Source organism: the organism of the source record quoted next, unplaced genomic scaffold, assembly GCF_019419815.1.
Source record: "Pyrus x bretschneideri cultivar Hongxiangsu unplaced genomic scaffold, Pyrus_bretschneideri_v1 Contig2, whole genome shotgun sequence".
NCBI lineage: Eukaryota > Viridiplantae > Streptophyta > Magnoliopsida > Rosales > Rosaceae > Pyrus > Pyrus x bretschneideri.
The window spans coordinates 12,931,024-12,958,954 of NW_025999501.1; the positions used below are offsets into that span (position 1 = coordinate 12,931,024).

Genomic DNA, 27,931 nt, shown 5'->3' on the forward strand with positions numbered 1-27,931 from the left:
TACGAGACATTGAAAATGCTTTTTGCCCGCATCCAATCAAGTGATTTAGTTGCCTCTAAATTTCCCGTTTTCAGCCATCTGGCAAGCGACTCAAGCCAATGAAATTTCTCGAGCTCAGTGGGGTTTCCCGACGTATGAAATTAGCGGAGAGGATAAAGTTGGTTAAACACAACTTAGGTAGAACAATAGTTGTGGTAGTTGCGAAATATTATGGTGGTAAATTTTGCTGTTGCTGCCATATGACCATATATATATTCTTGTATAGGTTAGTTTAGCTGCATGAATCGCAACATACTCCTATTTTGACAAAGGTAGCAACCTTTTACATATTCGTCGGTGGTCACCGTAACAATTTTGTTGTTGAAGATCTTTTGTCTTCGCCTAGTTTTTTTTTTTTTTTTTTCGTACTTTGTTTGAAGTTTGAGAGTCAAATGATAGGTTAATGAGGAATCACATTTCGATGTTATTATTGAAGTGTTGTTTGAGAATGACTGGAATTGCTATCATACTTTTATTCACATGCCAATAAAAGATATGCTATGAGAGAAAATTTGTAATTCTTCTTCAGTGGTCCAGTAAACGAACGGCAAAGATTCACTCTAAGAAATTGAACGGCTAACTCTAAGAAATTGAGAAGTGAAGATCGTTTAAAAAGTCGGACTACTTGGTAGGCTAGACGACCGAAGACAAACCCGAAAATTTGAGTAAAAAGTACATAAATGGTAACCAAGAGCTGAGAGACGAGGAATAGAAATTTGGAACAGAGAGATGCTATTGGCAAAGGACCTTTAAGATTGATTCCTATGCTTTGCATGACCCTATACGCAACATAAGACTAGCCCCACATTGAACACCAAGTGTAAAGTATGGGAGACTCTCCGGCACATAGGATGCGACAAATGCAGTATTTCTTGTCAATTATACTCTACAATGTCTCATTATTCATTTAAATGTTTTTTATTTATTCACGTAATAATGCACAACTGATTCGAGAAACAAACAACATGGTGACTCAGGTGCATGGGAGCCTTACAAAAAACGAACGACTGACATGAAACATGAACACTAAGATATCACGTGTTACCTCATGTGTTACCTTTACCACATCGCATCGCACAATAAGTTCTGAATACCGCCACCTTAATGTTCCTATTTCATGTGAGTTGGCCAGTCGGGTTTGGGGTCTTTCTGGAATTGCTGACCAAAGCATTTTAAGTTCACTTCAGTGAATAAAGGTGGATGTTCGGTATCATTTTCAGGGTCCTAGCAAAATACCGAATATATGCAATATAAAACTCCGTACATATCATCATCAATGAGTCTGGATGGACCATGCAGTTGCAGGTTCTTGTGGAAAAAGGTGACCAATTTAGCACCTATTCTTCTGTCAATTTTCAGGAGGGACCTTGACCATGACTGGCTAACAATTTTAGCCTTGGTTTTGGCGTAAGGCATGGTCCATCCATTTCCAGTCCAGCAATTTGCCTGCAATTGAGCCAGATGAACACTAATAAAACGGGTGTTGCTGTTTATTAAATAAAGTATAGACAGTAGATATGAAATTGATAATTATTTATACAAAATCTACATACATGTTATCAATGCAGTTTAAACAGTATCGATATATAAAAGAACGAACATCCTACACAATGAAAGTAGGCCATATATATTTAGTAATCTAGCCAAGATAAAAGAAGTTGTAGCTATCTTTCTCAAATTTCTGCAACTGAACAAGCTCTGAGTTGGGGATAATAAGGCACATTTCAGTAGCTAAAGGAATCAAATTTGCTGCTGCCAAAAGCTGATTGAGACCTTGAAATCTGCTGCAACATGTATGTAATTGTGGCACTACTTTCCTTTCCGTTACATCAACCTTGAAAGAGAGAGCTAGCTAGGGAATACTCATGATGCAATGGTGTAAAGTGTAAGCGAAAAGTTCTGGAAATTAAAACCATAAGACGCTTACCTTGGAGTTGAGCAGTATGCTTCACCATCTGCACCTAAGTTCAAACCCCCCCTCTCTGTTGTCCAGAGTAGACTAGAATATCGCTCTAATACTGTAAATATTTCACCACTTTTGTGTTTCTAATCCCAAAGTTGATAAAAATCTAAAAAGGAAAAAATGTTGAGAATCTTTTAAAAAGATCTCTCTAATCCTCCTAAAAAAGCAGTCAAGGAAGAAACATCATTTTCTTTGGTTATAATTGCTCATAGAAGAACATCTTTTTATAAGGCCCTATCATGCAGCAACATTGCATATTTTAACCTATAAATATACGTTCCGAATATATATCTGCTCACTTTAAGTACCACTATAAATACAGAACTCCATCAAGCAGATTGGCCTCACACCTCCTTGCCACCAACCAGCTTCTCCTTTAACTACATTTACTTTCTTCTCCGTCTTCTTCATAGAGTCGATGACTCGATATTGGGTTAGGATTGGGTAATCTGCATCCTGAGGTTTAGATCAGCACAAACGTATTTGTTGTATCTAGTCCTTGGGATGCAGATTACCTTGTCCTTGCCGCCAATGCAAGAAGACTTGTTAAGCTCATGAGTCGTGAAGCTACTACTTAATGCATGTTTTGATTCTTTTATGTTCTTGGTCTTTTTGTGTATTTTCAGGTTATATTCCTTACAATATTGCTCAGATGATTCTTTTATGTTCTCTGCAATTGGACTGAGCAGGAGCTCCTAAACATCTATCATTTGCCCCGCCGAGGTGCTTCTAGCTTACTGCAGAGGACGGATTGCTGTGCTGATCAACTTTTCTGTTTGCGGCACGTATCAAATGATGGGATTTTTCCTGGAATGGGGTAATTTACTAAACAGTAATTCTCTAATAAGAACATGAACATTCTGTTATGCTTTTTATACTTTTTGCTATTTGCAAACGATTTCAGTAACTTACAGATCTTGAAATTTTATGATATAACCATTTTCAAGTGATGGAGCATCCTTGAAGATTACGATTCAAACTATATACTATTGCCGAACAGAGAAATTTGCTGTATACTTTGTTGATGGGCTGCTTTGGAATTCTATAAGGAGCTTTTTAGGCTGCTGGTTTCCGAAAGCCTGTTTTTTTTTTCTCTCTCGGTTACTATCGGACTGCAGATACAAGGATATAGACCGAACTGTCTCACGATGTTCTGAACCCAGCTCACGTGAGTGAGCGGCATGGCAAGAGGGCGAATTCGAAGTTTGACAGTAATATTTTTTATCGATGTTGTAACTCTATATCGTTACAGGAAAACCTGGTTTTCCCTTGTTGAAGCTGCTTGGAGTGGTATCAAGAAACATGAGCAGAATCTCCCAGTGTGAAGTGCATACTTGACATTTATGACATCGAAACATGCTTAAAATATTGGTCATATCTACGGTCTGGACGAAAAGGAATCGCGGTCATAACAATTTTTCAATCAAATTTCTGTTAAGGTAACAGAACGGAATTATTTTCCTGATTAGTGCTCACAAATTGTACAACTTTTGTATCTTAGTTTGGACTTTGGATTGAATTCAAATGAACAGGATGTTTTCGCTAATATAAAGTTTCTGAATCCATAAATTGAAAAAAAAAAAAAAAAAAAAACAAATAGAATGGCAACTGGCAAGGCATGATTGATTCGTCCCGTCGGCTGTAGCTGAACACTAAAATAGTTGAGGCATGAAACTGACCATTGTTGATTTGGATTTATGTGAAATTACCCTAGTTCGATAAGATTTGATTTCGTCTAGAATCGAAAAGCAACTAGCATTTGCCTAGTTCCAACTTGTCTTGGTACTAGTTGTACCTTACGCATCACTTTCTGGGCTTTCAATCTGCAGTACTCCCAGCTTCTTCCCTGCTTTCAGTAGAGTTTTTGCAATCCTTGAACACGAGGAACTCCTTCGTCTCATGAGGAAAACTTTGGTAGGTTGCCTGACTTTGACAGCTCTCACACTGGGTGCGACCATCGTGTGTGGTCAGAAGGGATTAAAATGTCAAAGACCACATTTTATTGTAAAAGCCGCCAACAAATAACGTGGTCGGAGTTCCTTGATACATACTAACCGTATAATTGGGGAAGTGTAACAAAGTAGAAGGGGGAATATATGCTTTAGTATTCACAAATGAGATTCAGTCTAAAGCAAAGCCTTATACCCTATACAAACCAGAAAACAAATAGGAAAATAATAGCACACCAAACCTATAGCATCCCAAAACCTTTTTAATTAATTAACTTGACTAAAAACATTAAGCTTTTTCTCCTAGCAGAAAGGAAGTTGTAACCCTTTAAAGATGCTATTTGGACCCAAAAGTGGTAGCTGAGATCGGCTACTTTTGAAAATATTATGCAGATATGTTGTATTAAATTGGGGTTTAAGCTAAATCACTGCCATTACACCTTGCTGAAAAAGTTAGCGTTTGGATCCTAATTAATCTCGGTCGTCTTGTGACAATAATTTAATCACATAATTAGATGTGATGACAATCAAAAAAACCACTTTTTCAATGCTTGTTTTCTGCTGTTGAAGAATAATATCTTACATAAAGAAGTGAAGATTATTTAATTTTGCGGTGCAGTCCCGTGCTTAAGAGCAATGGACTCATCCCTTCTGCACCCAAGTTCTCCTCTCCGTAGGTTGGTCTATATTGAATTAAAATATAACTCCAATAGACAAGTTTTGCGGATAAAAATAATTGAAGCTGTTTGATATAGTGAGCAACGGATCGGAAATCAGAAACTTCATAGAGATCAAGAGCCTTGTAAGCCATCTCTATATAATTCCCGATTTGGATTTTGAGTAATAACTTGGTATATAAATATACAAGGTCTATTGTGGGTAATTCCTGTTCACTTGAATCTAGGGTTCTAGACTAACCCTATGGAAATGAGCACAAAGATTTCAAATCACTCAACAAAATCCAACAACACCGGATTTCGGACCACTCAACGAAACCAAAATATCAAGCGGTTTCTTGTAATATACCACTCTGGTATAATTCCCTAAGTTTATCAAGCCGTTGCCAAAATATCAAGCCTTGGTTGGGTGCCACTCACCTCTCTCCTTTCCCTCCCTGATCTCTCCCTTCATTGGTTCCCCTGTCCCTCCTTTCTCTCCCGCAACCCCTTCTTGTTCCTCTTTCTTCCCCTTTTTATCCTTCCTCCCCCGTCCTCTGTTTATTTTTCCTTGCTGCCATCTGGCAGCTCCCCTCCACCCTTTTTTTTTTTTTTTTAAGGAAACTTCTAACATCCGTAACATTTATTTTCTTGTCCCAGTTCACGAACAGTCTTCGCCTATGCACTCGTGGGGTTGAAATCTATTCGAAAGCATTAATTGTGACCTCATAAGGTCAACGAATTTTAAAGATTAATTACGAAAATTCAAACCCAATAACTATTCAATTTAATTCCCAAAATTTACAGAAATAAAATTAACTAATAAAAATAACGTAAACATGGGATAAGAATTTAAATTACGAGATACGTAATGAATAGTGAAATTCCAGGGACGGGATTTCACAACTTGACCTTGAGTTCTCCTTGAAATGATCTTGATAGCTAATAGACAACTCCCTTGTTAAGCAAATAAATTTTTCAACTCGAGAAGCCCGACTTTTAGTGTACTCAAGTGAAATAATCATGAAATTAATTCCATAAAAAAGATTGAAATATGTCAATCGATCATAAAAAATTTCTCTCTCCAATTTTCTTGTTTAGTCAAGGATGGAGTTAAACTCCAACTTATTAAATTGTTGATTCTCCAAAGTTATAACTATTTCAGTTACCTATATTTTCAATTTCTTGAGTCTCAACTTTTGGGTTGTCAAGGGAGATCTTCTTCAACAAGTAAAATTACTTGTTTTATCTCTTCTATCTTGACCTCCACGGTTCCACCGTTTCTTGGCATAATGAATTATCAGTGTTCATCACTTTAGCTTATTTTCTAATGATTGCTTGACTCCTTTCCAAATACAATTTCTATAAATCGGAAAAAATAATTGCTTAACAATAAGTCGGTTCAACCAACACTAGAAAGCCTTCATTGCAATCATTTCCCAGAAAAAATATTTGGTACCCCCCTACGAACAACGTGGCTTAGGGTTTTGCTTCTCCCATGATCGATTGCCATTAGTTAAGGACAAATCCATGCTCTAATACCAATTGACTTGTCACAAGCGTAGTCAATGGGATACAAACCTAAACCCCAAGAATTACAAGGCTGAAATCCACCAGTTTAAAGAGAAGATCTCAAAGGTTTTTATTTTATTTATTAATTCATGAATGATGATTATATAGAAGCCATAAGCCTTACATAGACTTAATCCAACCCTGAAATGTTTATTTTTTTATTTTATTAATTCATGAATGATGATTATATAGAAGCCGTAAGCCTTACATAGACTCAATCCAACCCTAGGAAAGTTGAGGAGAGTATTAGGGAATGGAAAATAAGTAAATCAAACGTAAAACAAAAAGTTCGATTTTTATTACAAACTTCAAAATGCAAATTTTCAAAGTCTAAACTATCGTTTTTGGCTTTAAACATGACGGGCTTGTTCTGCTTGCGATTCTCTTCAAAACAACATATTATACGCTCAATTCTGACATTGAAATATTCTTGCTACATTTTTTGCCGCCATATCAATTTAATCTAATATTCCCAACTTTAATTCTTTTGTTCCAGAATCTGAGAAATGGTCTGAAATTTCATCACGATTAATCTGTTGATCACCTCTGAGATGATACACATTGTACAGTTGATACTGTCGGATTCGGCTAAGCTAGCCCTAAACAAAAACTAATCAATCTGCACAAAAACATAATTATCCCCCTCTAAAGAAAACACCTAGTTTTCAAGTTCCCACTTCAGCAGTTGATTCAAATTTCAAAAGAAAGAAAACTGTGGTATTTGAATCTTTGCTCACAGATTCAAGAGTGCCTGGACCGGAGCAGGAAGACACTGAGTTCTTGACTCGGACACTGATCCGGGTTAATCAGATGAAACGACTCCGAGTCAGCGCTCCCCACCACGTGATCGTAATTCGCCCTCATGTACATCACCTCCTGATGCGACTCCGCCTCCGACCCAAGCGCGAACCCAGCCGGCATTACCCCGGCTCCAACCGTCATCGACTGCATCAGCTTCAGCATCAATTTCACCTTCTCGCTCGCTTTTCTTCTCGCCGCAAACCCGAATTTGCGGCCGTTGCAGTGAACGGTCCAAATGGGGACGGTCAGGAGCGGGCAATCAATGAGCTGGGGCCGGTCCGACTCGTTGCATTCGAGGGTCACGCGCACGAGCCCCAATTGCATCTCGTTGACTAGCTGGTGGGTCGAGACCGAGAGCTCGAGGAGGAGGGTGGGTTTGGTGGAGCGGCGGTCGTGCTGGATGCACAACCACACGTGGCCGCGGCGGTGGCCGAAGATTGTGCCGATGACCATGGATTTCGAGGGGCGGGGCTGCTGGGGCAGAACCACCGAGACGACGTCGTTTTGGGGGGTGGGCGAGGTGGAAGATTGGGAATCTTGGTCCTGGGGGTCTAGGGCTTTGGCGGCGGCGGCGGCGGCATTGATGTCGTCCAGGTCGTCGCGCAAGGACGTGCTGAGGCGTTTCTTGGGGGCGACGGTGGCGGAGCGGGTGGATTTCGCGGAGTTAGGGGAGAAGCAGGGGAGAAGAAATCGATGGAGGGCGTTGATCTTGGTCATGGTTTTTGGATAATTCGATCGGATTCTTGGGAGTAGGGGCTTTAGGGTTTCGAATTCCAAACGTTGAGAGGTTGATTCTTTTGGTTTTAGGAAATTGAGAGGAAGGGATCTCCGAGAGGTTTTGGAAGTCTGGTGGTTTACGGGGGTGCAGAGAGAGATACATTTATATACGGAGACTGCGCGGGAAAAGTATCGAAGTGCAAATAGCCGTTGCAAGCGAAGCCTTGCATAAACATGACACGTAGCCTAGCCAGCCTTTCGCCTCGTGTAACTAAGGAAATATGTGCCGTCAAGTCCAGTTGGCTAGTGTAGTGTGCCGTCGATTCTGGATTCACATCTTTGTGCATTGGAACAATTAGATGTCGTATTGCCACAAATGTTAAGGTTTCGACATTTTTGGTTGGGGATTTAATTTTTACAATTGGATCTTGTTTGTAATTTCATTATTAACTTTTTTGACGAAAATGTCACAAGCGGCATGTGCGTCCGACAATTTTATTTGGAGGAACAATAATTTTCATTGGTTTAATCAGGTCTCGTAGTTTGACTTGGATTTTAATTTCTTCTCCATAATTTCATTGGTTCAATCAGGTCTCATGGTAACAATTAGTTGCAACTTTTTATTTAATATAAGCGATAGTAGAAGAGGGCGAAATACAACCCGAGATATCAAATACAAAGTTTTTTTTTTTTCTGGTGAACTGTCAATTTAGTCCTGAAATTATTACATCAGTGAAAATTAGGTCATTAAATTATTTTTCTCAAAAAAAAATCAATCCTTGAATTGTAAAAATCTGCCAATTACATTCCTAATATTATATTTGAAGCTACTACATTCAATTTTTCCATCAATTTAAGTCTCGTTACTTGCATGTGATACACATTGGAGGGTAGATTGGTAGTTTTTCATAAAGAAATAGTGTATAGAGTTAACTTTAGAGGGTAAATTAGACGTTAGATTCGCAACCTATATGAAATGTTAAGGGCTTAAGTTGACGAAAAATTAGAGGTGAGAAAATAATGGTATTACACTCTAAAGTGTGTCAAGTGACTTAAGTTGACGAAAAATTAGATAAAATAGCTTTGGACATAATACTAAGGATAAAATTATGAATTTAGAGACTTATTTTGCTAAAAAAATAATTCAAGGACTCAATTTTCACTGAAATAATAATTCAGGGAATAAATCAGCACTTCACCCTATATTTTTAACTAATTGACCTACACGATTCTTAGAGCATCTCCAAAGGAAATGTCAAATTTAAAATTGACATTATATGTGACACTTTAACATCTTTAAAAGTGTAGTTAAACTAGTATAATAGTTTAGGTAACTATTATAAATAGTTTTAAAAAATAAACATAAATCAAGAAAATGCATTTTAATAATCAATTAGAAAAATATTTGAAGGTGCTGCCAATTTTGGCAGCAGGGGTGAGGGTTGCCAATTTTGGCAAAAAGGGTGAGGGGTGCCAATTCATGTCACTTCACATCAGATTTTTCTTTTCAATTGGAAAACATTATTACCGATTTTTTTTACTGTTAATGCTGATTTTGACATTTTAACATCTCCTTTAAAAATACTGTCAACAAACTATTGATTACAATTAATAAAGTAAAAGAAATTCATAGTCTTGTAGGCCTCACTCCAAGGGATGCAAGCCCGGGGTTATAGCTAGTACTGCGGCCTGACACAGGTACAATGGTTGGACCAAGGCAGAACATGGGGCCGTATCTCAATGAAGTGCAGGCCCATCCTCACGGAGATGAGTTGTTCCTACGGTGGCAGCCTAGGTAGCTAAAGCCACTCTGATTCTGGGACCCCCGTAATTTCATCCAAAAGTTTATAACGGTTAATTACAGTAGCGGTCCTGATTTTCGGGCTTCACTTTGGTCATTCAGTTCAATTTTACAATTTATCGGTAGTCTAATTGTGTCACGTATTTCACATTAGTCATTTTATCACATGTCAAACATGTTACACATCCTTCGATATTGGAGCATCAACAACATCCTAAAGGCTAAGCTCTCGTTTCTTTTTCTGGCAATTTGGTAAGAAAACCTACAGCCCCTTTCATTGTATAGAGTATAGTACAACGTCTGTTGTCTACAAGACTACAACCCTTTTCTATCGTCTGAGGATTCGGAGTTGGACGGCTTTTCGGAGTGTTGATCAACGTCATTGGACAGATAATGGCGCGCGAAGAAATGGAAATACACGAAATTTAAGACCCCGAAGGCAGCTATGGTGTAATAGTAGTAATCAAGCCTGTTTTTCGTAATGTCATTACCTCCCAACCATGATGAATTTCCGTTCAGTCAGCTCAATTTTTTGACCACGTTAATAAGAATGGTGGTTAGGTAGTTTGCACTGGACAAGCTGAGGAAGAAAACCGCTCCAGCGAAAGTCCTCATGGTCTGAGGCCATTGAGTGGTGAGCAGCTCCATCAAGGCAATTGCAGCAAAGGCTTCAATCAAACCGGCGAATTGCGGCACAAGCAATGCAACGGTTATTGGTGACTCAAGAGTCCCGTGTGCCAAAGCTGAGTCACGGTGCTTCATTTCTGTAAGTCCACCCACAACCATGCACAGAATTGACATCACAATACCAATCTTGAACCTCTGCTCCATTGTCAATCTTCCGGTTTCGCTCTTGCTCCTTTTCTGCATTTGAGGAATGGAGATGATCTCGTAGATGATGATCCATGTCGAAGGTGCAATCATCGGTGTTAGGCCCATCTGGGCTGGTGGAATTTGGAATTTGGGGCCAATCGATTTGTTCATTTGAATCGTTTGAAAAATCCCAAAAGAATTCATTTGCTGCATGCCTATGAAGCAAACAATTCCAGTTATCCAAACAGGCAAAATCCTCACCACGGATTTTAGTTGCTCCACTTGTTGCACACTGCATAATTTCCAACTGTTTTTAGGTTTTCCTTGGCTGTCCAATTCACTTGGGTCTACGATCATAGCAGCCTTATCGAAGAACTTGAGTTTGTTGGTGTGCGCTATTGTTGCTGTCTCTGACTCTGATCCAACTGAAGGATCATAGTATGACTGCCCCGAAGTTTGTCCAACATTAGATTTCGAACCACATTTTCTGCAGGCGGCTACTGGAACCTAGTTCCGAGCACGTACAACCTAGTTCCGAGCAAGAAAATTATAATGGAGAGAGCAAATTAGTCAGTTGGGATGGCAAAACCCAAAATCCAGCTGACATTCGACTGAACGTAAGCCACGACAGTGAGAGCGATGAGGAGGGCTCGAGTAAACAAGAGGTACCACCAATTGCAAAAGCTATCAAGCTGCGCTCTTCCCTTCTCCGTTGTGGTGTCAAACTGATCAGCTCCAAAGGCAATGTTGCATGGTCTAAGGCCTCCGGATCCAACAACAAGCAATCCAAGACCCGAATACAGGATCGCTATCTGCCAAGTACTCGGCTGTTGGCATTGCGCAGTTTTTGCAGTGCAGGCACACGGAGTTAATTTATGTATGCATGCAGTTAAGGTCAGGGTCCCCATTCCCTGTCAAATTGAAACAAGATGTGTTCATAGAATGGCTATAAATATTTACGCAACAAATATTCTTGTGAGCTAATTTACAGATTCTTACCAGAAGTGATGCTATCGAGCTGAAAAGAAGAGAATAAAACTTTCCCAAGTAAGTATCAGCAAGAAAAGCACCAAACAATGGTGCAACGTTGCATGAGCCAGACCGTATATTGAACACATTAGCTGAAACCACATTGTCCAAGTGGTACTTTGTCTGCAGATACACCACGAGATTAGCAATCAAACTCATGGAAGCCAACTTCTTGAAAGTCTCGTCGGACAAAAAAAAAGAACACGAATCAAAAACACATCAGAACTGACCTAATCCACCACATTGATAATAAAATTAAGATCATGAACATACCGAGAATGTATCTGACGGCTCTCCATCCTCCAACCGGTCTTTGCGGAGGAAGGAGTTGACTCTCTAGCCCTTCATATGAAAAATGCGCTGCATGCTCCATCGCTTTCCGGTGTCCCGTCCTCCTCCCTTGTCTTGCTCTGTCTCGCTCTCAATGTTTGCTGCATATATTGTGGTGGTCTCTGTAAGTTATGGTTTGTTCGACTAACAACACATCACACTTGTATGTTGCTACCTGAGAATCCTGATTTGTTCATGAAATAAGGGAAAACGCACATACCATGTAAGTGATGACTTATCTTAACAAATTTCTCCTCCAAAAATGGGGGAGTAAACCTGCAACAATAACACTCACACGTAACAAATGAAACCGTACCATGTTACTATTTCCCTCTTGTTTTTCTCTTTTAACTCTAAGCTCAAGTCGTTAACAACGGTTGATGAAGCATGGCGGAGGAGATGTGGAAGAAATGTATACACAAAATAAAAAAATAAAAAAATATAAAAAAAACTAAAAACTAAAAACCGAAAAACTAAAAATTATTTTAAATTGTTTTCATTTTTAAGATTTTGTTTACATTCACTCTCATTTCTTCCCCTCCCTCCCATCACATTTCTTTATCCTTACTTTACCTCATTTACTCTTCCATAGCAAAAAAAGTAAAAACAAAAAACAAAATGGTTATCGAACGGGCACTAAGGGAGGAGAGCAACCTACAGGGAACAACTTTATCGCTGCGTGCTATCACGATCCAGTAAGACAATGTCATTAATCTTTTGGACGAAGCGCCACGATGACGTAAACTCATGTAAGTCTTTCTCCTAATAGTAGAGTTAGTTTATCCCATATTCTTTCGTTCTCGACTCATGATTTCTCAAATCCAAGCAAGTAAAACATGTCTGACTTGCACCTGATCTCATTTATGATAAATTTCGATGTGGTACTTTATGGGTTACGTACCAAATGATAATGTACATTAAATTAGGGAATATTGCAAAAATGTGACAAGACTTTTTCACTCAAACTCCAAACATTTTGACAATATGTGACCTTCGTCCAATTTTCATCCACATTTTCATTAAGTTTTGGTATTCTACTTTGCACTAGTACGTGACCTTAGTGAGCACATTGGCTCTAGCTTATATTGGGAGATCCAAATACCGGAAGCTAAAGGCAAAGAATGGCAACAACCCTAAAATATTCAAGTTTAACTCACTATTAGCCACTATTGATATAATATTACGTAGACACACAAAAGTAACATCATTGATGACACTCTTAATACAAGTGACCGAAAATGATACATAGAATCAATAAAATAAAATTAAAAAATGTGTGTTTGAAAGTAGATTATGTAATAAAATCCAGTAATTGGGCAAAAGACTAAGCGCCATTTCAAAGGAGCTTTTGCATATGTTACAAATTGGCAACCAAAATCGAAAAATACTCCGGATGTTGTAGTATAAATTTAGGGAGGAGGGCGAGAAATAGCAGAGAGACCGGAATCGCCAGTCAACCATACATTGGTGAATTCGTTTCCGGACCTTGTACACACCGCACGTCACACTATGGGAGCTGGCCATGCCCAAAGTCGTCGGATTTCACTTGACTGTTTACGGCTCCATTGTATGTGCTTGGGATAGAAGTTTTGTATAAATGTATTGCCAAAGAAGAAAAGAGGCTTGAGGAATTCTATTATTGATATTCCTCATGCCTCTTCCGTCTTTATTTATAATAGTAAGGAAGAAAGAAATTAACTTTCCCTCCAAGTAACACAAACACTATTAGGAAAGATCTTCTAAATCTCATAGGATTTCTATCCATGAAACACGTATTTTTGCAGAGCAGCCTTATCAGGCAGCAGCATTAACAAAACTGAACGATCATAATACAGTTGTTTTACTGTGTCATGTTGAATAAGAAGAGTATCCAAGATAACTCTAATGATCCCAAGAAGAAGAAAATAGAGCACACTCTTAAAGAAAACTCACAAAACAAACTAATTAGCAAAGCTTTTCTTATTTAGCTCTAGGCTTTGTTTTTCCTTGGATGATATACAATGCTTGGGGACTTGGGTATTTATAGCAAACCAAATGAAAGCTACACCACACACTTACTTCACCTACAACATCCACCTACTTCACCTACAACCTCCACTTACTTCACCAACCTCACACACTTACTTCACCTACAACATCCACCTACTTCACCTACAACCTCCACTTACTTCACCAACCTCACACACTTACTTCACCTACAAATGACATTGATTCTCAACACTCCCCCTCAATGTCAGCTCTCATTCTTTGCACTGTGCTGAGTAAACAACGAAAAATTTCGAGCTTGCCTGTACTCAAACTTTTTGTGAACAAGTCCGCAACTTGATCATTTGTCTTGACCTGTCTCATCTCAATCTCTTCTTGCAGAACCTTTTCTCCACTTCCACCAGGATGTTGATGTATATAGGAATTGTAATGGCAAGTGGCAATGCGGATGCGGCAATGTCCTTCACGCGTCTTCTGAAAAGCCGGGAGCTTTTGACAAAGTTGCACTCGCTTTCTGGAAAGCCGGGAGCTTTCGGCTTTGTCTCCCACACTTGTCGGCAAAAGTGTGCAGCTGATTTCTCGCCTTCCACGCGTCTTCTGATTCGGTGAACGCCTCTCCTTTAATAGAGGTGATCGATCACCTCTATCAATGCACACTTTGAAGACTTCCCAAACATCATCTTCGGCCCGTCGAGATTTTCCTCCATCCAACCCTTCTCTTTAAACTCTTTGAAAAATGGCTAGCTCATCAAACCCATCGAACATTTGCTTAGATTTGAGTCTAAGCAGTGATCCGGTCGCACCGCGTCAGGATAAGGTATGGTGCCCGTCTTTCTTATCTTCTCATGGCCCCCTTACAGGTGAGGACTCTGTGATGACGGATGCAACAACGGCTACGATAGTAGCTCGGAACCTCCTCACTCCCAAAGATAGTCAGCTGCTTTCAGGACGGTCCGATGAGTTGGCCTTTCAAGAGTCCCTGGCTCTCAGTGTTCAGTGCGCTGGCTCTGTGTCCAACATGGGCCAACGCCTTCTTGCTCGCTCCCGTCAGGTTGAATCATTGATGGCAGAGGTGGAGAGTCTTAAGCAGGAGATCAAACAGCTTAAGCACGAGAATCGAAGTTTGCACGTGCTTGCCAACAATTATTCGACAGGCATGAAGAGGAAGCTTGATGAGCTTAATGACCGTCAAAGGCTTGCGGCTTTCTTCCAGAGGCACCTCTTTCCTGGGTCATCCAGCGTTCCACCAAGGTTTGGGGCCTTGAATGATCTATCTTCGGTGCCTCCCGCTCCGATGCCTTCCGCTCCAATGCCTCTTGCTCCGATGCCTCTTGCTCCGATGCCTTCCGCTCCGATGCCTCTTGCTCCGATGCCTTCTGCTCCGATGCCTTCTGCTCCGAGAGTGTTGCCACGTAGTGGGGCCTCACGTACACAACCCTTGTGAAGGCTCCACCTTTCTCTTTCTTTGTTATATACATTTGTAATTTCTCGAAAATTAATGAACAAGCTTTGTTTTATTCAGTGCATTGGGTTGCCTCCCAAGTAGCGCTTTCTTTTACGTCTTGCAGCCGGACGAAGCCTTCTTAGGCTCAATTGGAACCCACGGCATGGAATTTATCTTTGAATAGGGATTGGATAGTATGCTCCCCCATCTTCTGTTGCAGCTTTTCTCCAAATTCTCTAGAGTCTGGTAGCACCTCTTTCTCTGATGACCACCAAGAAGACGCTTCATCAAACACCACATTTCGTGAAGTGTAGCACCTTCCACTTGTTGGATCACAACATTTCCACCCCTTTCTCTGGCTGTCGTATCCCACAAAGATACATATAACAGCTTTCTTGTCAAATTTGCTCCGTAAATGATCAGGAACAAATACATAGCATACACAGCCAAATACTCGAAAATAGCTAACTGTAGGTTTCATGTTCCACAGATTCTCAAAGGGAGAAACAAATCCTAACCTTGGTTGAGGAAGTCTGTTGATCACAAAGGCTGCAGTCCTCATTGCTTCAGCCTAAAACCTTCCCGGTACGTTCTTTGCATGTAGCATACTTCGACAGACTTTTGAGCTATATTCTCCCCCGTTATCTGTGCGCAGGCAACGGATCTTCTTTCCCACTTCTCCTTCGGCTGACTCTCTGAACTCTTTAAACTTTGAGAATGTGTCAGATTTTTCTTTTATAAAGAAGACCCACACATACCTTGAGAAGCCTCGAGCCACCAACCGAGCCTTGTACCTTTCAACTGAACCATCAGGATGACGCTTTATCTTGTACACCCATTTGCAGGATATGGATTTCACATCCCTTGGCTTTGGCACCAAATCCCAAGTCTGATTCTGCTTAAGCGCAGTGATTTCTTCTTCCATAGCTCTTATCCATTCAGAACTCTGTGATGCTTCTTTAAACACCTCAGGTTCTTTTGGTGCTCCATCAGTTATGGCAGCATTATCATATTTAGGATTTGGCTTTCGTACTCTTGTTGACCTTCTTAGTTGTGATTGTGGAGTTGATACTTCTACTCTACTAGGTCTAACTTCTTGTGGTTGTTGGTACACACCTGTTTGCCAAGGACTCTTAGGTACTTCTTGGTCGACATCGTCTCCAGTAAGCAAATCTTCAGGCTCATCTGGACTTGATTGGATTTGGGCAGCTTGGTCTCCCAGTTTCCCTTGCAACGTATCTTCAAACTCTTTTGGGTCAGGTGACGCCTCATTTTCTGAGCACCAACAAGATGATGCTTCTGCGTCCCATTCTTCCTCCACAGCTAGAGACGCAACGACATCCCAATCATCTTCAATTTTCTTCTCTGAGTTGGCGACGTTACTTTCTGCAGGCCTTTTGAACCAGCAATCCTTCGCCATGTGGCCATTTTTTCCACAATTGTAACACTTGCCCTCAAATCTTTTATTATTCTGGGACTGACCACGGTTGCCGTGATACTTCGGAGCTCCCCCTGGCCGAGAACTCCCTCCTCCTTGATGATCTTTTTCCTTGTCACCATTTCTTTTAGATCCACCACCAGCACGCTGCTTAAAGCTGCCTTTACTTTTGGTGTAGAGCGCTTCCTCTTCACTCTTCAGTGAGACTCCTCCCATTTGCTTGGCCATAGCTTCTTGACTTGCAAGCAAATTTTCAAACTCTACAAGCGATGGTTGTGTCGGCCATCCTTGTATAGCGGCAATGAACCCTCGATATTCGGGTCTCAAACCATGGATAATTATTCTCTTCATCCTGGTTTCCCCAATAGGAGCTGTTGGATCTAATTCTGAAATTTCGCAGCATATCGACTTCACCTTGTGAAAGTACTGGGCAATCGTCATGTCGCGTTGTACCATCGATAGCAGCTCATTCTCGAGAAGTTGCAATTTTGTATCGTTCCTCTTCGAAAAGAGTGTAACAAAAGTGTCCCATGCTTCCTTTGGCGTTTTAGCATCCCGAATGTGCTCCAACATTTCTTCTTCTATTGTGGTCTTTAAGGCAAACATTGATTTGCCTGCTTTAATTTTCCACTTCCGCAAGACGCCGTTAGCATTTTCCGCTGCCGGTTGTGTAGCTTCACTACCACCGACAACCTCCCACAAGTCTTGACCTTGAAGGTAAGACTCTATACACGTTGCCCACGTGTTATAGTTTTGGTTGTTGAGCTTCTTGATTCCTCCAACAACTTGAAGATCACCCATCGTATCGGCAAGACTTTGACTACACCGAACAAGCTTGAGTGACTACCGTGCAGAGTAATACACTACTCTCGACACAAAGAAACTCCCTCTCAAGGTTTGTGATAACCCCAGCAATAATCTCAAGAAATTTTTTCTGATGTGGAAGATCAGTCAAAACTGCAACCACAGAGCATACTCGGAATTTCAAGAGACTTTACAACCAATGCTCTACCAAGAATGATCCCTGACCGACTTGGCTCTAGATACCAATTGTTGAATAAGAAGAGTATCCAAGATAACTCTAATGATCCCAAGAAGAAGAAAATAGAGCACACTCTTAAAGAAAACTCACAAAACAAACTAATTAGCAAAGCTTTTCTTATTTAGCTCTAGGCTTTGTTTTTCCTTGGATGATATACAATGCTTGGGGACTTGGGTATTTATAGCAAACCAAATGAAAGCTACACCACACACTTACTTCACCTACAACATCCACCTACTTCACCTACAACCTCCACTTACTTCACCAACCTCACACACTTACTTCACCTACAACATCCACCTACTTCACCTACAACCTCCACTTACTTCACCAACCTCACACACTTACTTCACCTACAAATGACATTGATTCTCAACATGTCATAGGGTTGTCGTGATTCAGCGAAAGAAAGAGCATAATCCCCATTAACAATGCATCAGTATAAAGCTATAAGAACTAAGGTCAGATCACTGACTCAGAACACTTCAGTTGGTCCAGCCTCCTCTCTCTTTTCCACTGTAGGTGATGCAGCCATCAAGGTCTCTGTAACATTGGAAGAGTTGAAGTTAATTTGGAAACAAGATGGCGGACATTGTTATGCCAACGGCCTACAACATACAAGAGTTGCAGCTTTGCTCACCAATGGGATGTTCAGTGTTCTTAAAATAGACAAACATAGGCTTTTTCCATGCATATCCATGCTTCCTGATCGTAAACCGAATATAACTAACAAACTCTCCCAGAGGTATATCACCAAGGACATGGTATCTGCAGTCACAAAAATACAGGATAAGCGATAAAGCTACATAACAACCCAGCCAACCCCTCCTTGCGCCTTCAATTTAAGACAAGCTATATATCTACCAAAAGCATACATGAAACAGGGGGGAATTCCATTCCACTTTAGCAGATACAAATCAACATAATTAAAGAAATGTTTGGGGGGAACAAGAAACTAACTTCTTTGGGCCAATGCCACGAATGCCACTGCTCGGATCCTTCTCCACCCAAACCTGCATCCTCTGTTGAATGCATACGAATAAAGAAACAGTATATATGATGCAGTAAAATTCCTTACTGGTACGCGATCTGGTTTCTTCTGCCTCAATTTCCATGCATCTATACTCCGTGGTTCGTACATGTCCAACAACCTTCTCCTGATGGGGCATCAAAGGCACAGGTGGAAAAATACAATCCTATTCAGTTGTAGCAAGTCAACTGAACATAATTAAAGAACAAGGGAGTACGCAACTACCTCATGCCAGGATCCCGAGCAAGTTGCTCTCCAGCATGCTTAAAAAGCAAAGCCTTCTCCGCAACAACATGCATAGAGGCTTGAATTGGAACAGTATCCACTGAACGCGTAGAGGATGTAACCATACTTGATTCAATTACATTGTTACCTAGCCAACTCGAAACTTTTATTATTCCACGGGTCTAACACTTTAATGCGAGTGCGAACAAACTTCCTCATCTTGACATTCTCGTTAATAATCTGCATAAAGTCTCAAATAACATCAGAATATGTCCACTGGAATGACTAGGAAGTCAACATATCTAATTCACCGAAGTTCTTACTGGTAACCTTTCAACTGATCCAAGGGCTCTATCTCCACTGTAGATCATGCGAAGAAATCCATCTTCATCCTTATCTCCCTCATCAATTGCAGACATCAAGGCCCCTGCAACAGTGAAAGAATTATAATTATTACAACCACACCTAATTTGTGGAGGGAAGGGAACAAGATGAATATCATACTGGGTAAAACAAGGAATCGAAGCCCTACTCACCTGCGGGAGGCTCAGTGTTCTTAAAACGAACAAACATAGGCTCATATATATCAAATTTCCCGATGCAAGTCTGAATATAATAAACGAATTCTCTCAGAGGCATATCACGATGGACTTGGTATCTGCAGTCAGAAACAAGGGAGAAGCACAAAAACTACATGAGAATGAACCCTTTCACTCAAGGCAAGCTATGGACACAAATGAGCTTGGAGTTTGCCCTTTGTAGTAACAAGTGTGTTTTCCTCTCTGGAAGAAAATTATATATGATGTGGAGTATGAAAATCACATGGTCAATTTTAACACCCAACCCACTTAACCCAAAAATAAACTCGGTTATGGAAGCAACCAATTTGTGAAACCCATGATATAAACCAGGACCAATCCTAGAACCAGAAGCACCTTTAGTTCCGTTTCATTTTTCTTTTACAGACGGATTTAGAAACACGTGGTATACCAAAAGCACGAATGAAAAGGGGGAAATTCCTATTCCAATTCCATTGCAGCAATACGGATCAAGATAATCAAAGAAACAAAAAAAAAGGGAGGGGGAAACTAACTTCTTCGTTTCGATATCAGGAATGTCACTCCTTGCATCCTTCTCCACACCCACCTGCACGGAGGTCCAAATTAGAAACATGGGGTATTACGTACCGATACTAACTGAATTTGCATAGGAGGAGACAAACAAATAACATATTTGATGAAGTGATATTCCTTACTGGTACATAATCCGGATGTTCCTCCCTCAGTTTCCAAGCAAAGGGTGGTTTGAACTTATTCACTACAAAACTGATCACATATCAGAAGCAAGAAGGAATTAAAATGAACAGTTGTTGTAATCCACTGAAGCAAATAGAAACCAAGATAAGTGAAGCACAAGGGAACCAGAAACTCACGCTGTGAGATTGCTGTTTAAGTTGCTAGAAAGAAGCTCTTCCATCTGTGCAAAGTGGCATGCATCTATTTTTAGAAGAGAGTGGATTCACAAAAATGCGTAGGATGTAAACAAGACTGATTCAGCTAAACTGTATCTGACCGCCATCCTGTATTGTACACAATTCCAAGGGTCTAACACACGAACGCCGTGTGAAAAAACATAATGTCCAAATCTATTCCAACGGCTTTTGTGGGAAAGTCTGAACATAAACCAAAAGCATGACTGGAAAAGGGGACAAAAATCTGGTTCCGTGGTAGCAATTTATGGAAATCAAGACGATAATAATAATAATAATACAAGCACAGACACAGCGAAGACAACATCCTACCTCTCGCAAATGCTGCCGTGAGCTGCACTTGCAATATCACCCTTCACGGGATGCACTGAAACTCAAATTTTCAAGGAACGGTTAAGGGACTAGAGAGACCATCTAACAATACGAAAACCGAAGCGACAGAGCGCAGAGGCAAGACTAGTAAGAAAATAACTGGATTTTGTTTTTATGGATGAAAAAACAAGAGAAAAATTACACAGTTGCATGATTCTACTCTAGCAATTCCAATCCATCCAAATAAAAGCACAACAACGAAGAAGAAGAAAGAAACAAACCCTTTGCTGAATTGGAAGAGATTTCTGCCATGGCAAAACTCGCACCACCACCGACGACTCCTCTTCTTGTCTGTAAATTTTCAAACAACGAAGCATCACAACGAAGAAAAACGTTCTGCGCTGAAGAATTCCGCGAAAAATAAACAAATCAAAGTCGGAAAAAAAAAATTAGGGTTTAACCCGACGGACCGACCTCATCAAACGGAAAACCCTCAATGCTCAACCCTCATCAAAATGTATCCGTTACTAATTATATAAAAGCCAAAGGCCAACCCTCCTTGTGAACTAAAATTATTTAAAAATACATTTTTAACCCTCCATACGTAATTGAGAAAATAAAGGGTGATTTTGTATAAAATCAATAAAAAGTTACAATATTAACACTATTTTAATAATATTTATCTTGATTATAAATATGTCAATCATGTATTGTAATACTTAAATGTATTTAAAATAAACTAAAAATTACAAAATCTGCCACTACAGCTAGCACCCGTTTCAACCGACACTCCCTCTTTCATAGTTTTATATTTTGGATAAGTCAACACGGATCAGACACTGCAACATAAATTCTATTTCCTTATTTTAGTTTGTACACTTGGATTCAGACACAGACACTGCAACTCAATGTCTATTTACTAGTTTCATCTTCTCGATCACTCACATGCCTCCAACACATTCCTTTTTACACTTGGATTCAGGCCGTGTGTTGTAGTGTTTGTTTCCCAGTTCTGTTTTTGTTTCATAACTCACACGTTCCTACGCTTCACACCTCGTGCGACTCCTGATTTTTTTTTATTTTTTTTTTTAAGTTGAGCAAAATCCTCCATGTAAACAAAAGGCGAGAGTGATAGAATAGAATTTACACGTTCAAATCCTCTCTAGATTAGTTCCATAAGGATAGAAATTCAACGGCCACAACCTCTTCCCCTTTCGTTCTTTCTTCTTCTTCATCATCTTTCAAATTTCTCTATCTACTGTAACTTTATTATATATAATTCTTCCATTGTTATGAAAAAGATCTCCACAACCAAAAGACACCGGTTTGCACGACCCCTCTCTTTGTTGCTTCGTTAAGATCGACTGAGATTTTAAGGTCAAGGGACCTGCAATTGAGGGATGTGGCGATGTTGGGGCTGATTTTGGGGAGGGTAAGGTGAGGGACCTGCAATTGGGGGTTGTGGGTCAACACGGATCAGACACTACAACACAAAGTCTATTTCCTTATTCTACTTTTTACACTTGGATTCAGACACATACATTGCAACTCAGTGTCTATTTACTAGTTTCGTCTTCTCCATCACTCACATACCTCCGACACATTCATTTGTATCAATTTTTGAGATCCATAGGTCTAGAGGATCCCCACAAATCTAAATCCCTATTTATAATAGTTTAAAGCTCATGACATTTATAGAGAGAGAAAGAGTGAAGGATAGAATAGTCAAATTCTAACTATTTATAATGATCTAAAGTGTATGTGACAGACATCATTGACCTATGCCTAATTAATAAAAATATATCATTGATTAAGTCCAAAATAAAAAGAAGTCATTAATATACGATTATAATAAAATTTTTATTGACTTTTGGCTAATTTATCTAAAAAAGTATTTACGAAATCATGGGATTTACCTCTTTACTGTGAACAAATGTGGGTTGTACAGACTCACTGAGAGAGCGAGGAGAGACGAATGTGGGTTGTACAGACTCACTGAGGGAGAGAGGGAGAGAGGGAGAGAAGTGTGCAGAAAAAATTGAAAAAATGGGACCTCATGCATCACCGACCTTCTTACATTACATGACACGTCATGGTTTCATTGTCTTATTTTCTCCCATTCCCAATTTACCCCCCTCCCTCACCTCATGCATCACCGACCTTCTTACATTACATGACACGTCATGGTTTCATTGTCTTATTTTCTCCCATTCCCAATTTACCCCCCTCCCTCACCTCATGCATCACCGACCTTCTTACATTACATGACACGTCATGGTCTCATCGTCTGCATTTACCATTTACAATGGATGCTTGACCCTTTTTATTTTTTATTTTTTTACGGTGGATGCATTTCATAAAATCTGCAGCTTTCGTTTAATCCAAGGATTGTGAGAATTACACTTCATCCAGGATACAATTTGTGTGCCATTTTGTCCATCCAAAACTGAAATTACTTATATTACATACAAGTGAAGTATTTGTATAAGGGTATTTTAAAAGGAAAACTAATGAAAAGAGTTTGAAAATTTTGAGTTTTAACGATAAGGACAAATAAAGGGTAAAGTGAATAGTGTCAGGTTTGACTTTTTAGAGTAAAAATGTGATTTTTCGTTAAAGTGAACAGTACCGTGAACTTTTCGTTAAAACTTCCTTTTTTAAATGTATAAAAATAATTAAATTACTATCACACAAGTGAAATATTTTTGAAAATTCAAACAATTAGTCGTCTAAAGTCGGATCAGATTATTATATCGAACCGGATTAGTCTTGACCCATATCCGGATCTAGTTAAAGTCAAAATGTCGGATTTCGGATTTAATTCGGATAATCGAATTAGAAGTCTCGATCCATGTCCTATAGCGATTGCCATTTTCCAAAGTAGTTCTTGTATATGTCATGGACTAGAGTGACCATAGATACTACGTCTTAATTGTAATAGTGATCATTGATTTAATTCCCGATGGAGTTGCATTTCAATCATTGAATCATTGATTTCAAATGTAAACTTGGCTTATTTGTTGATATGCCCTCTAAGCGAACAACCAAAACCAAAGTCGGAAGGCTTGCGCGCTCTTCTCTTAATTATTTGTTTAGGACTCATTTCATACTCTGATCATTTGGCACTCGACTTAGTTAGGCCAGCCAATATTATATTTTAAGGTAAACTTGGTGACTCTAATACCCATGCACAAAAAACGAATTTACATACTTTAGTCGAAAATTCCAACAGAATTCTTCTTTTTACTGCTTATTGTCGTTTTAACATCCCACTAAGTTTTTTTTTTTTTTTTTTTTTTTTTTTTTTTTTTCTCTGAAAGAAGGTTAGTTTCAATTGAGTGCGTAAGCATAAGTTACTTTGATAACCAAACAGGCACTTTCTCCTTCTCTTGTCATGATTTTGTGTAAGGAATAATGGTGGCTGCATAGTTATATACTAGTAAATTTTACCCGCACGTTGTTGCGGGAGCAAAACTATAACTATAGACTAAATTTTTAACATATAAATAACCAAAGATTAAGATAAACATTAAGGAGAAAATGGAGCAAATATTTTTACAAAGCTGTCTAAGTTTATGTAACTTACAGAAAAGACATTGTGAAATGCCTTGTCATTGATTTACAAAAATGGCTAGTCTAGTATTCCCCATTGACAGTTACATGAACATAGAATATCCCATAAGAGCACATTTTCCTTGAAGCAGTCACTGCATATAAAACAATTTGGATCATCAGGGAAAAAAAAAAAAAAAAAAAAAGGTTACAGCTGAAACAAAATGTCAATACAGTTGTAATTAATTAGCAGTAATACTTTACATGAATGAATTGGACAGACGATGGCAAACTATGATATCAATAAATGAAAAAAAAAAATTCAACAGCCATCATTTATATACAGGAATAATAAAAATCCATTTGCATTAGCTCTGGATCAAGATCAACTCAAGGCTACAAAAATTTTAAACCCGAGATTCAGATCGCATTATTCAACCCCAAAAGCCAAATAGTACATTTAACCGACTTAACACGATGGATGGCATAAATCAAATCTAGGATATCATACTCAACCTGCATTGCAGAAACGAACACTGTAGCTTATATACATTCTCAATGTCCTCAGCAAGTCCTCTCTCCAATGGCTCAGCAATCTACAAAAGGTTTTTAGAAGATTATAATTTAAAAACTGAATCACATAAAATTTCTGAAATTAGGTTGCTTCTTACCATAGTTATTTTATTCTTCTTATTGGATGTTTCAGCAAAGCATTTGATTGACAAAGGCTACACATCTTCACAAAATGAAACAACTGGATCAACCTACAAACAAAAGCATATCCATCAAGAAAAGAAGAAAATAAAATTTTACGTTCTTAAGGGGTGGAAAAATTACTTTAAAAAGAAACAACGTGAAGAGAGGATGAGGATTGGGAGCAAACAATTACCTTGACTTCTACTTCCAAGTAAAGCTCTCTTAGGTCCTTCATTATTCTGACATAGCCTATAACACATTAATTTATGTTAAAAAAAACCTAAAAATTAAGCACCAAATGTTTCACTTCAAATTCCATAAAAATCAAACCTCTGAAACAAAAAGTTATTAGGCTTTCCCTTGTGAGGAGGAGTTCAAAACTCACAGTTCTGCAAGATGGGCATCGGCCGTAGATTCGATTGGTCTAGGATTTCACATTCGTTTTCTGCCCTTTGCAAAAATCACAGAGCAACCACCTTCTCCCATTGCAATCCTCGCAGAGAATCGCCACGTCAGCCTTGGAAAAAACTGGAATCAAAGCAAAAACATGTAAAAGGGCGGTGCCATACCTGTGGAGCTCGAGCATGGAAAGGCTCTGGTTCCATGCAAAACAACAGAAAAAACGTTTACAGATCTAGCTTTACAGAGATGCACAACCAGTCAAAAAACGGATACTAGAAACAAAATCCCTAAACAAACGAAAACCAAATTCACTCAGGAATCCGATAATAGCAAGGTCTAGTTCTCTGGTCATCAGCAGAAATCGCCATGTCGGAAAATCGAGCATCTGAACACATAAACAAAACAGTCAAAATTAAAAATAAAATAAAAAAACCAAAAACCAAAATTTAAACATAAGTTGTATTTGCAGAGCAAAGGCCACCCAAAAATAAATACCCGAGCACTCGAGCTGAGTTTTGAAAGAGAAGTCGAGCTAGAATCCTAGAAGCCGTCGCCGGCCAACTGAATAATCAGAGATAAGGCAACGATGAGTGGGCATTTTAGATAGAGAATCAAGCGACTGGATATTTCGATTTTCCGTTGGAGATTGAAACGATCTGGATGAATTTTGGTTTCGGGATTCTAAGGTTGGATTAACGCAGGTTTTTTTGTTCATTTCAGGAGAGATGAAGCAAATGAAAGCAATTAGAAGCAATTGGAAGCCACTGGAAGCAAATAGAAATCCTGACACTACGGGCCAAATGATCCCGATGACCAACACGTGGAACTAACACGCAGCAGCAGATAAAAGTGGAAGAAGCTAGAACCCTAGAAAAGACAACACGCACGCACAGACGGAAAGAAAAATGAGAAAGGGGCAAAATGGCCAATTCACCTTTCAACCCCACTAAAGCTGAAAAAACATGAAGAGAAAGAGGGGCACAACTGGTGGAGCACTGTTAATAAACAGTGATTTCCACCGGGTTTAAGTATATAGATAATACATATATATATATATATATATATATTTTTTTTTTTTTTTTTCTGCCACTCTGCATTTATTATCTCTGTTTTGAGGAATGGGCCTGCGTTACTACCACCAGGCAATGGTAATGGCATCCCCCTTTTCCTCTGCCTCTTTCTCAAATGGAAGGGAATGATCAACACGTGGCATAATGTAAATCAAAAGCAATCAGAAAAGGCTTTAAATACTGGACTTGAGAGTGATAGGAGGAAAAAGCACGGATAATGGACAGGTAGATATAAGAAACAGTGAGAGAGAAATAAAATAATAACATGCATAGAAAAGAAAACCCACTTTCAGAGAGAGCTGCAACAGCCAGTGAGGGAGTTCTTTAGAAAAACAATTATATATATAATAAACAAAACAATCACCAATTGTTTTACCCCATGGATAAACACATTGGTTTTTGAACAAAAAAAAATGATAAAAAAATGGACTGCAGGACAAAACAATTGATTATAGTTGTCAGTAGTTAACTCCAGCCACATAGTTTGTGGCGCAAAAAGGGAAAAAAATTATAAAAATAATTGTTCTAGGGAAAAAATGATTAAAAAATGTGTTTGGGTTTTGAAAAGCAAAGAACCGCAGATGATGGAGAACGGCACCAGAAAGCGGAAAGGGCAAAATGGCCAACTCACTGCATAATTCCAGAAAAGGGCAAAAAATTGCTCAGCAAGCGAGGGACAAAATCGGATGGGCACTGTTAATGAACAGTGCCAATCCGCTAAGCTTTAGTATATATAGAATATATATATATATATATATATATATAGATTTTGTGTATGGCTATGAATTGTATGTTCATGGCTATGAATTGAATTCCAGTTTACTGGACGATATCGTACAGCAGCAAATCGAGCATCTGAATACCACTCTGCCCCCTTCACGATCTCATGACCATCGCATTCCATTGTTGGAAGGCAGCAAGCCTACAAGTGCAAGGCCTTATAGATATGGTCCCTTTCAAAAATCGGAGATTGAAAAATGTGTACAAGACTTGCTAGATTCTGGTTTTATTAGAGCTAGCAACAGTCCCTTTTCTTCACCTGTTCTGCTAGTCAAAAAGAAGGACAATAGTTGGAGGATGTGCATGGATTACAGAGCCCTCAATTTGTTGACAATCAAAGATAAGTACCCCATTCCATTGATCGATGAGTTGATAGATGAATTGTTTGGTGCTCAATTTTTTTCCAAGTTGGATTTAAGAGCCGGGTATCATCAGATCAGGGTTCATCCGAGTGACATTGAAAAGACAGCTTTTCGTACTCATGATGGTCATTACGAATTCCTCGTCATGCCATTTGGACTTACAAATGCCCCGGCTACTTTCCAAAGTTTGATGAATGAGATTTTTCGGCCTTACTTGAGGAAGTTCGTCTTAGTTTTCTTCGACGATATTTTAGTCTATAGTCCTTCTTGGGCAGCTCATTTACACCATTTATCCTTGGTTTTAAGGATTCTTCAGACCCACCAACTCTTTGTGAAGAAGACAAAGTGTGATTTTGGTAAATCCCAAATTGAATATTTAGGTCATGTGGTGTCCAGGGAAGGTGTCGCTGCAGATCCCGCTAAACTTCAGTCC

At 39.3% G+C, this 27,931-nt stretch overlaps 2 protein-coding genes and 1 long non-coding RNA gene across 6 annotated transcripts; all 3 read right to left on the reverse strand.

Moving 5' to 3' along the window:
- Positions 1-6,817: 6,817 nt before the first annotated feature.
- Positions 6,818-7,826, reverse strand: LOC103949397 (protein MIZU-KUSSEI 1-like). The gene has a single exon (XM_009360510.2). It carries the CDS (start codon positions 7,695-7,697, stop codon positions 6,921-6,923), a length of 777 nt encoding a protein of 258 aa, XP_009358785.2. The 5' UTR covers positions 7,698-7,826; the 3' UTR covers positions 6,818-6,920.
- Positions 7,827-10,063: 2,237 nt separating this feature from the next.
- On the reverse strand, positions 10,064-21,189 carry LOC103949396. Of its 2 annotated transcripts, XM_048583617.1 has the most exons (15): positions 20,918-21,078; positions 20,637-20,691; positions 20,408-20,507; positions 20,268-20,311; positions 20,091-20,160; positions 19,929-19,981; positions 19,372-19,493; positions 19,159-19,262; positions 18,836-19,075; positions 18,541-18,737; positions 18,221-18,348; positions 18,056-18,123; positions 11,614-11,854; positions 11,311-11,463; positions 10,064-11,222 (listed from the first exon to the last, which is right to left on the reverse strand). In XM_048583617.1, the coding sequence occupies exons 1-9, from the start codon at positions 20,946-20,948 to the stop codon at positions 18,980-18,982; spliced, it is 675 nt and encodes a 224-aa protein (XP_048439574.1). In that variant the 5' UTR covers positions 20,949-21,078; the 3' UTR covers positions 10,064-11,222; positions 11,311-11,463; positions 11,614-11,854; positions 18,056-18,123; positions 18,221-18,348; positions 18,541-18,737; positions 18,836-18,979. The 2 variants fall into 2 exon arrangements, with proteins under 2 accessions (XP_048439574.1, XP_048439575.1); XM_048583618.1 differs by lacking the exons at positions 10,064-11,222; positions 11,311-11,463; positions 11,614-11,854 and adding an exon at positions 21,111-21,189 and having other exon boundaries at positions 17,835-18,123; positions 20,918-20,987.
- A 2,954-nt stretch (positions 21,190-24,143) lies between these two features.
- Positions 24,144-26,161, reverse strand: LOC125476748. 3 transcript variants are annotated; one of them, XR_007258054.1, is made up of 7 exons: positions 25,782-26,159; positions 25,454-25,671; positions 25,270-25,360; positions 25,078-25,133; positions 24,860-24,952; positions 24,705-24,784; positions 24,144-24,343 (listed from the first exon to the last, which is right to left on the reverse strand). It is a non-coding gene; the product is annotated as an uncharacterized LOC125476748 (long non-coding RNA). The 3 variants fall into 3 exon arrangements; XR_007258053.1 differs by having other exon boundaries at positions 25,215-25,671; positions 25,782-26,161; XR_007258052.1 differs by having other exon boundaries at positions 25,270-25,671; positions 25,782-26,157.
- Positions 26,162-27,931: the final 1,770 nt, after the last annotated feature.

Excerpts from the sequence above, each read along its gene's own strand:
- LOC103949397 (XM_009360510.2), bottom strand. The coding sequence starts at position 7,697 with ATGACCAAGATCAACGCCCTCCATCGATTTCTTCTCCCCTGCTTCTCC.
- LOC103949396 (XM_048583617.1), bottom strand. The coding sequence starts at position 20,948 with ATGGCAGAAATCTCTTCCAATTCAGCAAAGG. Across the intron at positions 20,508-20,636 it reads CACGGCAGCATTTGCGAGAG|ACTTTCCCACAAAAGCCGTT; the intron begins GTAGGATGTTGT and ends GTTTATGTTCAG. Across the intron at positions 20,312-20,407 it reads GTGTACAATACAGGATGGCG|ATGGAAGAGCTTCTTTCTAG; the intron begins GTCAGATACAGT and ends CACTTTGCACAG.